This window comes from Eulemur rufifrons, chromosome 29, assembly GCF_041146395.1.
Source record: "Eulemur rufifrons isolate Redbay chromosome 29, OSU_ERuf_1, whole genome shotgun sequence".
NCBI classification, from domain to species: domain Eukaryota; kingdom Metazoa; phylum Chordata; class Mammalia; order Primates; family Lemuridae; genus Eulemur; species Eulemur rufifrons.
Genome location: NC_091011.1, coordinates 95,848,191 through 95,861,543, shown reverse-complemented (window position 1 = coordinate 95,861,543; position 13,353 = coordinate 95,848,191). Strand labels below are relative to the sequence as shown.

General features: G+C 49.2%; 1 protein-coding gene across 11 annotated transcripts in view; it reads left to right on the top strand.

Moving 5' to 3' along the window:
* Positions 1-13,353, top strand: part of PRKAG2 (protein kinase AMP-activated non-catalytic subunit gamma 2) — a 251,486-nt gene that overhangs the window by 157,637 nt on the left and 80,496 nt on the right. For 4 of the 11 annotated variants that reach the window (XM_069461977.1, XM_069461976.1, XM_069461983.1 and 1 more), the window contains 2 exons: positions 1,289-1,491; positions 12,577-12,591. The exons of 5 other annotated variants lie outside the window; for them this stretch is intronic. In XM_069461977.1, coding sequence (XP_069318078.1) covers positions 1,289-1,491; positions 12,577-12,591 — 218 coding nt within the window. The remainder of the gene's footprint in view (positions 1-1,288; positions 1,492-12,576; positions 12,592-13,353) is intronic. 2 more of the 11 variants (XM_069461975.1, XM_069461974.1) reach the window with 1 other exon arrangement.

The window sequence follows — 13,353 nt, the reverse complement described above, 5'->3', positions numbered from 1 at the left end:
GACCCAGGCGTCCCCTCGGTAGCTGACCCTTTCTCGCCTAGGCCAGAAGTAGCGAGAGGTGGCCCTTGGCGTAAATCAACAGAAGCTTCTTCTCTCCCAGTTCTGGAAGCCACGAGTCCAAAGTCAGGGTGTCAGCAGAGCCAGCTCCCCCTGAGACCCGCAGGCGAGGACTCTTCTTTGCCTCTTCCTGGCCTCTGGGGGCCCCCAGCATCCTTGGGGTTCCTTGGCTCGCAGCGTCATTGCAATCTCTGCCTCCCGTCCCAGGCCTTCTCCTCCGTGTGGCCTGTTGCTGTGTTTCTCCTCCTCCTCTCTTAGGAGGGACACTAGTCCTAGTGGACGAGGGCCCACCCTAATTCAGCAAAACCTCATCTTAACTTGATTAATCTGCAATGACCCTGTTTCCAATAAGGTCACATTCATAGCACCTGGGGTTAGAGCGTCAGTATATCTTTCTGGGGACAACTCAACCCATAACAGTTCTGTCACGATCAGCTGGACAAGGCAGTGGTTGCTGCCTCAGCCAGGCCCCTGATTGCGTGAGCCCCGACGGGGTGGACGGCCTTTCACTGCTGGCAGCTTCGTGTCCCTGTGTCCCTGCAGTTCTCGCTGACACCAGTCCCCCTCCCCACTCTCGCCCCACCTGCTCTTATCTGTCTCAAGTCCCGTTTCCAGTCCCTCCCCTTCCCAAAGTCCTCCGTGGCATTTGTCCTCAGTAGTGGAGTCTCACTCCTGGGAACTCGCAGCAGCGATATTCACGCTGCGTGTTTGGGCATAACAGCACATCTTGTCTGCGTATTTGGTTACGATGTCCTGTGGCTTCTGCAGCACCGAGCCGTGTCTCCAGGGCACGCTGTGAGCTCCCAGTGTCTTACCTCCATAGGTGCGGGGCCATGACGCTGGCTCTTGGCACCACGCCAGGGAGGGGAGGCGGGGAGATCAAATGATATTTGACTAAATGGGGGAAACGGCACGTGTGTGCGTGTGTGTGTGTGTGTGTGTGTGTGTGAGGACAGTCTCCACCCAGATCACTGCTGGCTGCTCGAGCGCCCCCCTCCCAACGAGGGGACACTGCCGCTTGGGTTATGCAACCCCAGTTGGGTGACGAGGGCATTTCTGGACACAGATGATTCTGAGAGACTGAAACAGGTGTTTAAGGCTTCCCCCCAGCACTCAGAATTTAATCGTTTAGATTTGCCGTGTGAGATTTTGGCACTGGGCAGCAGGACAGCCTTCGTCTGCCTGCCGCAGCCAGACCTCTAACCGCTCTGCGCCCTCCTCCTCCTCGCAGGCTCCGGCCTCTCCTCGTCTCCGTCAACGCCCACCCAAGTGACCAAGCAGCACACGTTTCCTCTCGAGTCCTACAAGCAAGAGCCCGAGCGGTTAGAAAATCGCATCTACGCCTCCTCTTCCCCTCCGGACACCGGCCAGAGGTTCTGCCCGTCCTCCTTCCAGAGCCCGGCCAGGCCTCCGCCGGCGTCGCCGACGCACTATGTAAGTGTGGGCCCGAGCTGGGGCGGCCCTGGGCCGGGGCACTGGGACTGCACACAGCTGCAGCCACCGGTGTGCTCTCCTGGCATTTGGGGTGCATTTTATCACAAATCACAGGCTGAGAAACAGTGGCGAGGGCGCGGCGGGCAAATGGAAATGCACTGGAAAATGGTAACACCCGGTGCACGACCGGGAAAGGTTTTTCGTTCCCTCAGCTTCTTCTTAAAAATCATTCACTGAACGCTTGTTTTTGAACCTACCTTGATTGGGATACTAAAATAATTAGGCAAAGCAACAAAAGTAAAACACATAGAAATTTTATTCTTGAGTTTCAAGATGTAAAGTCTGACGTCACGTGACTTGGGACGCCCTCTCAGAAAGGGGACACGGGGAGGCAGACGCCTTTGCAGCCTTCAGAGGCTCAGCTGAGCGGGGTCAGGGACAGTCAGCGCAGGGAGCGGCCTGGCTGCAGCACTTAGGCGGAGGCCCCATCCGTCACCTAGTTCGCACCAGGTACCGCAGGTGCCAGTGTCATTCCTGTGCCCTGCAAGGACATGGGAGCATCGCTGACGTCTGCCTCTGCGGACGTAACTATTTCATCCAGCTGACGCGTTAGTCTCCTGTGGCTGTCGTAACAAAGTACCTCAAACTGGGTGGCTTAAAATAATGGAAGTTTATTCTCACAGTTCTGGCATCTGCAAGTCCAAAATCAGGGTGTTGCGGGGTCACACCCCCTCCAGGGCCTCTCCGGAGGACCCTTCCTTGCCTCTTGCAGCTCCTGGAAGCCCCGGGCGTTCCTTGACCTGTGGCAGTCTCGCTCCGTTCTCTGCCTGCCTTCACATGCTGTCTTCCCTCTGGGTCTGTTTGTGTCCAAGTTTCCCTCTTCTTCTGAGGACACCCGTCATGTTGGATTGGGGCCCCGCTAATGACCTAATAACCTGATTACATCTGCAAAGACCCTGTTTCCAAGTAAGGCCGTGTTCACAGGTACGGGAGTTAGAACTTCAGTATGTCTTTTTAGGGGATACAATTCAACCCGTAACCGTTATTGTCTTTTGGGGGGAGATGGGTTTGCCATGCAGAGAACTCGCCATGGTGATCTGGCAACGGGCAGGTGGTAGTTTCAAGTGCATATAAAATTTGCTCCATTACAGTTGGATTTTGTTGAATGTTTTTCATTTTATGCGCTAACTTTTCCTTAGGAACTTGGCTGATTGTATTAATTTTGCTACAGGCATCATCTTCATGGAGGAATGTGAGTTGCTTAAAGACTTCTGACAGTCTGAAAATATTTAGATATAATTTATCTCTGCCCTTTGGAATAAAAAGACACTTTCTGTAAACAATGACCATGAAGATCATGTTTACAAAATCTGTTCCCATGAATTTTATTCTAAAATTGGAAAGGGAGTGGGGTGATTAATCAGACTCTAGTAGACAGCACTCATTTTATCATTTATTTATTCAGCAGATACTTACTGAGCAACTGCTATGTGCCCAAAACTGTGCTAGCATGGGCGGTAGGATGACAAATACGTGACTCGTACTGAGACGGGGACGGTTTGTTTTATTCACCACTTGATTAACAGCATTGTGCGTTATGCATGAGAGGCTTTCAGTAACTATCTACTAATTTCACAAAAGAAGGAGCTTTTGCCTATTTAAGGGGAACAGACAGGTAAATCATTGCAATAGAGTATGATGGAACCTGTTTGGTTTTTGTGGGAGGAAATACCCCATCCCATCCTGGTGAGTGACAGAGCTGATCCCAGAGGAAGCAGAAATTGTTTTCAGCAGGAAAGAACAATAATGAGCATTGCATTTGCGGGTGAGTCCCCTGGCTGGGCATGGAAAGAATGTTGGGTGTGGGTAGAACAGGAGCCTGGATGAGATGCAGTGTGAAATAGGCTAGGCCTGGTGGCAGCTGAAGGTGGAAAGAAATGGGATAGTGTTAAAAGTAAAGAGCTATTTTGGAGGTAGAATTGAAAGGAATTGGAGTGATTGATTAGTGGAAGGGGAAAGAGATGAATCGAGGGTGACTGCAAAGGTCTTGCCTTAGGAAAGAGCATGGGTGGTGGCTGCATTTGCTGGGAGGGGGCGCCGAGGGGTGAGAGCAGCAGAGTGTTCAGCTCACGAATGTGTGTGCGTCCGTGGAGGTGGTCCAGTAAGGTGCCCAGGGCACATTCTAGTGCAGGTGACCACAGGGCAATTGGGTATGTGAGTGTGGAGCTAGAAATGAGGATTTGAAAATCATGCAAATATAAATGGTAGTTGGTACCATAACAGTAGATGAAATAATCAAAGAGATGTATGGCAGGTAAAAAGAGAGCCAGAAAGACGTGGGCATCTAAGGAGCAACCAAAGGAGAAGGCTTCTGAACCACCTGGAAAATAAACAGAAAACCGCGCCAGCAGTGTCCCAGAAGCAGCAGGAATGTGTTGGTGTGTTTCCCATGTTTGGAGGGAGTGGTTTGGAAGGGTGTCAAATGCGGCAGGCTGGCCACAGAACGTAAGGACTGAGGTCGCCGTGGCTCTCACAGGAACACTCCAGTGGCGTGGCCAAGAGCAGGAGCCATATAGTGTAGGCTAAATGATTACGGGGTGGAGGTCTCTAGTGTGGGTAACTTTATCAAGAACCCAACGTGAAGGGGAGGACGGGGGCTGTAGCTGGAAGAACAGAGTTGGTGCTGTATTCCCGTCACTGGGAATGGATTCAAACACTGATGGGGAAAGAGTGAGTAGAGGGAGCAATAAAAGCAGGAGAGGAACAGTGGCAGGCCTGGTCCTGCAGGGGCAGGAGGCGGGAGCAGGCAGGGGAGGTGCTTGTCTTGGACCAATGGAGGCATCTTCCCACGGGCTGAAAACTTCCCCGCAAAGGTGTCAGAAGGATCAGCGCTTTCCCCATTTCCTTCCACAGCACTTACTCCACGCCCCCCTTTTTCTTCTAGGAATTTCACTCTTGCCCTGTGTCTTGGGTCAGAGTCCCTGGAAGCAGAGCCTGAGGTTGGGTTTCTGGAGAGTTTGTTTGTTTCCTAAGGGAGTGCTCTGGAAAGGAACCTGTGGGGGGTGACGAGGAGGTTTCAGGTGAGATCCAGCCTCCGCCTGAGGACTGGAGAAGAGCTCTGAGGTATAAATTGCACCAGGATTCGCCCTGACTGGAGGCAAGGACGCTGGGCTTTTGTACCTTCCTAATAGGCAGCCTTTAGTTAGAGGATTCCCCAGGGTGAGGGAGATGCATCTCCAGCTGAGATGGCTCCTGCCACCCAAGAAAAAGCCTCTTCATCGGTGGCTGGTGCGAGCCATTAGCACTAGAGCCAGTTAAAAAGAACCCAGGGCCTCTCCCACAGTCTGGATTCTCCATCGCCCTCTCCCCTCGCCCAGCTGATTCACGTATCCAGCAGAACTGGGCACAGTCCTAGACGGTCCAGCGTTGCTATGACAGAGCACCTGAGGCTAGGAAATAAACAAAGAAAAAAAGGTGCATTGGGCTCATGGATTCTGGTGGCTGGAAAGGTCAAGACGGGGAAGCTGCATGGGGTGCAGCCTCGTGCTGCTTCTGCTCCTGGCAGAAAGCGGAAGGGGAGCAGGTGTGCGCAAACAGATCGCGTAGCAAGAGCGAGAAGCTGAGGAAGCCAGGCCCTCAGAAACTAATCCATTCCAGTAGGAGAACTCACTCACCCCCGCAGGGGGGCATTAATCTATTCACCAGGGATCCACCCCCATGACCCAAACCCCCCACTAGGCCCCTCCTCCCAACACTGCCACGTTGAGGATCAGATTTCAGCCTCAGTGTTGGTGGGGAGAAACCACAGCCCACCCATAGCAGGTGCTATATCAGTTTTCTTATTGCTATGTAACAAACCTCCCCCAAACTTACTGACCATTTGTTTAACTCACAGTCCTGCAGGTCAGCAGTTTGGCTTGGGCATTCTTCTGGTCTTGGTGATGCCTACTCATACTACATCTGTGGTCACCTACCGGGTCACTTGGGGACTGGTGGGACCAGAGTGGCCTCAGCCTGAACAGCTTGTCTCTGTTCCACGTGGTCTCTCCTCCAGCGGGCTGACCCTGACTTGTCCACGTGACAGTGATGCGGCTCCAGGAGAGGGGGAAGTATGGGCAAGGTCCCTTGAGGCCTAGGCTCAGCACTGCATGTGTGGCCTATCCGAGACAGAGCCTGTTTCCTCTCCCCCTGGATCTGGGTTGGCCTTATGACTTTCTTTGGCCAAAAAAATGAGGCAGAAGTCACAGTCCCATGGCAGAGGGAATGGTTGCAGGAAGAGGTGGAGAATGGGGCATATCTCTACCTCTGTTAACACAACCTACCACGTCTTATCACTTGGTTTCTACAGCTGGATCTGCAGTTGAACAGATAATGCACCAGAGTCTAGAGGTTCGTGTATCTGTAGTCAAGGAATCCAATTTAGATGGTCGACTTCTGCAAGAGTGATCTTCCTGTAAAGTAGACTGTGGCAGTTTGCATTCCCCGAGAAACAGACTCTAAGACGAGGGTCGTGTGCAGGCTGTTTATTATGAAGTGCTCTTGGGATCAACAACTGTGGGAGAAGGGAAGAAAGGATCAGGCAGAGGGGGAAGTTTGGATGCAACGCAGTCTCAGCGAAGACCTCAGCCAACCCACGGCGAGAGCTGAAGCTGGGTGGCTCATCAGAGTTGTCCCAAGTTGGCACAGCAGGGTCAGGCCTTTATACCCTCACATGAGCCAGTCAGTAGATGGCAGCTGTCCTGGGAAGGGGCTGACCTTGGGCAAGGCAACTCTGTTCAGCGAAGGGCAGTCCGGCTGCCAGTTGAGGGCTGTCCCTCAGCAGCATTCCCAGCAGCTGGGGAACGTCCCTCCGTTCCTGGACGGGGATGTGTAGTGCACCACAACCTCCAGTGCATGGATTTATTCTCTACTTCATTTTTAAATTTATGATACCAGCATCCTGACAGGTAAAAATAAGAGCTATCATGTTTCTTCTTGTGATAGATTTCATAGACAGGGTGTCCCAAAAGTCGCCTTTAGGAAAAATTTTGTAACTAAAGGTACATGTAGCTATAGTTTCCCATTTCCCCTGTGTATGGCGACTTTGGGGACACCCTGTATAACCCTGTATAACCACAGTGAAGGAAGGGCTGCAGGACGCTTGGTCAGGGCTGAATGGCAAAGGTTCCATGAGGCCCCGGGGAGAGGAAGCGTGGCCCCCACCTCACCAACTGACCATCACAACTCGCCAGCCACGGGACAGCGCCACCACGGACGTGGATCGTCCAGCCGCTGTCAACCCTTCAGGTGACGGCAGCCCCGGCCATACCTGACGGAGCGACCTCAAGAAAGACGCTGCACCAGGACTGCTCAGCTGAACTGCTCAGGGAATTCCTGGCCCACAGAAGCCATAAGAGATAATTTGTTAGTTTGCTAGGGCTGCCATAACAGGACACCACAGACTGGGCAGCTTAAGTGGCAGAAATGGGTGTGTCGCAGTGCTGGAGGCTGGACGTCCAAGTTCAAGGTGTTGGCAGATGTGGTTCTCCTGTAGCCTCTCTCCTTGGCTTACGGAAGTGGCACTGTGACCCCACATGGCCATTTCTTTGTGTGCACACATCCTTGGTGTGCATTCCCTTCTTATGAGGACACCAGGCCTACTGGACGAGAACCCGCCCTGTGACCTCATTTAACCTTCAGCACCTCTGTGAAGGCCTTATCTCCAAATACAGTCACGCTGGGGGTAGGCTTCTGCATACGAATTTGGGGGAAATGCAATTCAGTGCATGGCAGATAATGAATCATTATTATTTCCATAAGCCACTGGGTTTGGGTGATTTGTTACCTACCAAACAGGTAACTCAATAGATAACTAATCCTTGTTTCATGATGTGTGATGGGAAGTAGCATAACTCAGTGAATTGGGCAATAGATAAACTCAGGAGCTTGGGGTTCTTTGAAAAGCGGACTGTCTTGCTACTGAATCGATTGCCAGGATCCCTAGTTTTCCTGGTATGAAGATTTGGGAGAAAATCACTGACCAAAAAAAAAAGAAAGAAAAGAAAAAAGGGGAAAAAAAAGAAAATCACTAACCAGTCTTTCAAGGTAGTTACTTAGAATAATTATCTTTTTTTAAGAGAGAAAAGCACTTTAAAATCTATAAATATTGCAAATCACTTGACATTCAGGAGCAGTTAAAGATTTTATATGCACACTTTGCTTTTATACGGTTTGCCGTTTTAAAGATCGAGTTACAACCTAATACGGTCTTGATGTTAAAGCTATCTGCCCAGAAATGGCAAACTAACAGTTCCATGGTCTGTGACTCACAACAGATTAGAAACTTTAAAAATAGTTTGGAAAAAAATTCGCATTGGGGCAAGGAGTAGGAGCCTCCGAGAGAACTGATGCACGGCGGATTGGTTATCGTGAGAGCTGGAGCTTAGACAAGCGTCGTCCGTGTGCTCAGGAGACAGGCAGAGAATATCTACTCTCCTCGCTGTCAGCAAAGAGGTATTAGAATTGGCATTCTGCCTGCGCTCCCGCACGGTGGGAAGTATGACTCAATGGGCAAAAAGAAGGCAGAGCCCCAGTCCGAGTCCCACATGGCGGAGCACTTGGCCAGTGTTCCTGAGCGGTGGCCAGGGTCTTTAGGAATCTTGTTCATTCTGTTCCCCAGGGTAGCTGAGCTCCAAGGAAAATATTTTGGATCTTTTTAATATGATAAATGCCCTGCCTCTGTCATCTCCCCGGAGACCCATGAGGGCAATCACGTGGGCAGCAGCTATTTCCTAAGGCCCTATTATTTGCCTGGCACTTTGCTAGGCACTGGGTACTCAAAGACGGCTAATTCCTGCCCGAGAGTCTCCCCAACAAAGAGAGGTAAGTCCTGTAGAAGCAGAACCCTGAACTAAAGCAGTTGACGGGAGCATTCTGCCTCTTCACTCACCGGGAAACAAAACTGACAGATGGAATATTTGCTTCTAAAGATCCACAGGTCACGTCGCCATGGACTCAGCATTGTTTTGATCACAGGGATGCAAGTGTAGGGTAGAAAATAGAACTTTCCAATAGCGTATTATTTTGCTCTCTTGGTTGATAGGAGCCAACCCTTCTCTGGTAAAATCTGTGTCGCTTAATTATGATAATGGCCCTAGAGGATTCATCTCAAATTTTCCCACCCTCGAAGAGCAACCTGCCTTCACCTGGGAGAGGCAGTGGTTATAATACTCGTGTCACATTGAGTTGGGATCCTCACTAGAGTTAATTACAGGTAACCTACGACCAGCACCTGTACCGAGAGGCAGAGGGTGATTAGCTTCTTCCCTGAGTTGGGCTGGTAATGTAAACCAAGGACATCACCTTGCTATACAACATACCTTCACTGTATGTATTTCTCAGTTAAGAAACCATCATGATAAAACTGTCACCGATTTCTACAAGCCAGGGGCAGAAGCCAGCTGCAGAGCGTTGCTGAGTGTGAGATGACAGGGCACGCACAGAGAATGTGGACGGCTTTATCAGGCGGTCTGGTGTGAAGGGGAGATGAGAGCGAGGGCTGTAGCTGGAGGGGGGCCCGGGAAGGGCATTTCTGTTAAAAGATGAGAGTGACTGGGCATGTTAATACGCTGATGGAAAGGCGTTGCGAGTTCCTGTGCCTGGGATCCCACTCTACCTGGGCCTCGGTTAAGCGGGAATACAGTCTTTATCTCACAGCATGGTCGTCAGGGTCAGAGGAGACAATCGTGTAAAGTTTACTCACCAAAGGCGTGATGGCTAGGAAATGCTAAAGCCAAGATTTGAACTAAGGCAATTGGCTCCGGAACCTGCGTTCTTGGCATGGTTTTGTACACCCCTCGGGACGTCCAAGATTCTCAGCCTGCCCAGCACACGGGGACTTGGTGTCTTAGCTCATACACCTAATTCAGGGGTTGGCAACTGTGCCCTGTAGGCTGAGTCCCACCCAGCACCTGGTTCTGTAATTAAAGTTTTACTGGCACACAGCCACGCTCATTCATTTACGTATTGTCGATGGCTGCTTCCTTGCTGCAACGGCAGAGCCAAGGAGCTCAGCGGAGACTGTGTGGCCTGCAAAGCCAAAATCTGGACTTTTCCCCAAAAGTTTGCCAATCCCTAACTAATTCGTGCCAGAGTGTCCCTTTATACAGCTATCCAGTTAATTGTTAGAACATCCGGTGCAAAGGGACAGAATGAGCCTGGTCACCAGAAGGCAAGAGACAAGCAGTAGCACTCTGCTCCACTGAAGAGTGCAGTGAAACTGGCCATCGGTCCTGCCCCCAAAGAGGTCCAGCAGCCAGGCTGGCCATTAGGTTGGCAGACTGGTAGGTAGTCCTGGGGAGTTAGGACTTGAAGATTTTTCTCCTCACCTCAGAGTGTTACAAAATTATAAAATCTGCTTTGGGACTGGATTGAGGAGATTTGGAGGAACCTAAGTTAAGGTGGAACGTTCTTTGCTCTTTCCTTTGCTCTCCTGGAGTCGGGAGGGGCTGCAAAGTTGTGAGCATCATAAACTTGTCACTGCCTAGCCTGGCGATGGTTTGCAGAGGAGTGAGCTGGTCAGACTTGCATTTTATAGAAGGGTTGCTCCAGCAGCAGGCTAGAGGCTGGGATTCACAGAGAAAGGACTAAGCAGGAGGACAGTGAAGTGCTGCCCCAGGAGAGGTGCCTAAGGGCTGAATTAAGGCTGCAGGAGTGGAGATTTAGAGGAAGGGATTCATTAAAAAGCACTTCTGAGATAAAATAGGCTGCACTCGGCACTGCCCAGGTATGTGGCCTGTGGGAGGAGGACTCTAGGGGACTCTCCTGTTTCTGGCATGGAAGGAAGAGTGACAGTCTCATTAAATTAGATAGAAAAATACAAGAGGGGAAGTAGAGCTGCATGAAAGATTAGTTCCATTTGGGGCACATTTTCTTTGCTTCCTTTGGGACGTAAACTAGAAACAGTAGGCACCGGGATGTGTGAGTCTGGCGTGGAGAAGCAGAGGCTGGAAAAATGATTCTCTCTGTCCATTTTATTTACCAAGCCTTAAGTCAAGGAAATCAAGACTCCGAACACCTTCTACCTACATAACTGCTGCTGCGGGGCAGAAAACAAACATAGTTTAATTCCAATAAGGGATACTTCTTTACGAATACAGTTGTGTGAGAAAGCATTTTGGGGGGGGTTGAACATTAAAAGGTGGAAAAATGACTGTAGCCATTCATGCATCCTAGATGGGCTTGTGTTGATTTGCATTTAGATGAGAATTCCTTCAGCTCAGAACCGGGATTGTCCTCTAACTCGTAGCCCTTAGAAAAGCATTAACTTGAGCCGGTGAATTATCACCGGTACAAGGGTGACACAAACCATAACACCAGAATTAATAGCGTTCCCTTAATGACTCAGTAGAAATTAGCCGTTGAAATGGTGGAAAAGTTTGGAGCAAGCCTCCTCGGCTGTGTCTCCGAGAATGGAGCGCACCCCATTAATGGCCAGCCGGCCGCCCAGCTTCTCCGCAGCAAACCCGTTCCAGGCCGTGACTCGCCTTTGCCGCTCTGTGAGGCTCAGCACACAGCCCTGAACGCCGAGTCCCGAGTGACAATGACGGCTGCTCATCTCGGCCGTGGTTACAGAACAGGTGTATTTTATCCAGAAAAAATGGAAATTGAAGCTGATGGTTCAATGCAAAGCTCTCTGAGGAACCACACAGAGGAAATTCTAGGTTGATTTCTAGATCTCTGCCAATGATGCCTCCCCGCACGCTATATCAAAAGCAAATTAAAAGCTCGTTGCTTGTATTTGTTCTTTCACAAATTGGTAAGGCGATTCAATTATCGTGGTTTAGTATGATTAAGCCATTCCATTTACTTTCTTTGCATTTAATTTTTAAAATTAGATACATCTGGGGAGGTATTTGGTTCTCTTAAAAATAACATTCCCCTAAAATGAGAAAGTTCTGGAGATTGTTTGCACAACATTGTGAGCGTACTTAACAGCACGGACCGTATACTTAAAAATGATTAACATGGTAAATCGTACTATGTATATTTTACCACAATTTTAAAAAAATTTAAGTAACATTCCTCTGATCATGAAAAGAAAAGCTAAAGAAGAAAATTAAAACTTCCTGGATTTTACCACTTCCAGACAAATGGTTAAATTGCAGGGTAGCATTTTTGTCCAGCTTTTGTTGTTCCTTTATACACAAATATAGAAATCAATAACAAATGTAAACCTTTGTAGAGATTGTTTAACAACATAGCTTTTCATTTAATATTATAATTAGGCTCCTGCCATCAATGTACATGGTTTGATTGTTGGGAGAATGTCATTTCTAAAAGTCTCCTTTTCATAAATTTAGTAGACACACAGTATTTTTTTCTTTTTCTTCTTAGAGATAGGATCTCCCAGGCTGCATTGCAGTGGCATAAACATAGCTCACTGCAACCTCAAACTCCTGGTCTCGAGCAATCCTCCCACTTCAGCCTTCTGAGTAGCTGGGACTAGAGGTGTATGTGCCACCATGCCCAACTAATTTTTAAATTTTTTGTAGAAACAGTCTTGCCATTTGCTCAGGCTGATCTTGAACTCCTGGCCTCAAGCGACCCTCTTACCTTCGTCTCCCAAAGTGCTGGGATTACAGGCATGAGCCACTGTACCTGGCTGCAATTAGATTCTTTTAAGAAATTTAGTATACAGGCCAGGTGCGGTGGCTCACACCTGTAATCCTAGCACTCTGGGAGGCTGAGACGGGAGAATCGTTTGAGCTCAGGAGTTCGAGACCAGCCTGAGCAAGAGCGAGACCCTGTCTCTACTAAAAATAGTAAGAAATGAGCCGGACAACTAAAAATGTATAGAAAAAATTAGCCAGGCATGGTGGCGCATGCCTATAGACCCAGCTACTCGGGAGGCTCAGGCAGTAGGATTGCTTGAGCCCAGGAGTTTGAGGTTGCTGTGAGCTAGGCTGACGCCACAGCACTCTAGCCCGGGCAACAGAGTGAGACTCTGTCTCAAAAAAAAAAAAAGAAAAGAAAAGAAATTTAGCATACAATATTTTAGTGCCTGGGAAGCCATAAAATTTTCTGAGCCATTTTCCTAGGACTCAGCTGCCCAGTCAAGGAGTCTGGGGAGGAGACTGAAAGGAGAGTTTCCCATCTGAAGATCTGTCCACGTTCCTGGACTTGAATCTGGCCTTTCATGTTTATTGTGTACAGCAACTAAGGATTGGTTTGGGGAATCGCTAAATAACAATGTACGTGTTCACTACCCAGATTTAATGACACTAGAATTGGTATGTAGTTCAATATGGTTTACTCTGTCTCCAGAACGTAGGAACAAATTGTAGAAATAATTTTTTATGAGCTACGTGTGATATGTTCAGACACAGCTCGTAGAAAACATACTTAATTCATTCAGAATTTTTCCTAGTATACCCTCTAAGAGGCTGTGTATAGCACTCCATGCTGAAATAATCATAGACATTATCCTCATAATAGAGGCTTTGTCTTAGTTGTTCAAGAGTCTGTGATCCTTCCACTCTCAGGACACATGTCTGTAGGTGGGGCTGGGTCTTCACTCTGCCTGCCCACTTACTCAGTCTCACAAATGGGCAATTAAAGAAAACTTCTGTTTCTCACCAGGCATGAAGCATAGATCGCAGGCCTGCGCATTAGGTTTGCATTCATCTGCTCAGTGAGCGCGCTAGGACCCCTAAGTTAAGGCATCCGCGTTGGGCCAGGCACAGTGGCTCGTGTCTATGATCTCAGCACCTTGGGAGGCCGAGGCGGAAGGATCACTTGAGGTCAAAAGTTCAAGACCAGCCTGAGCAAAAGCAAGACCCGGTCTCTACAAAAAGTAGAAAAATTAGCTGGGTGTGGTGGCAG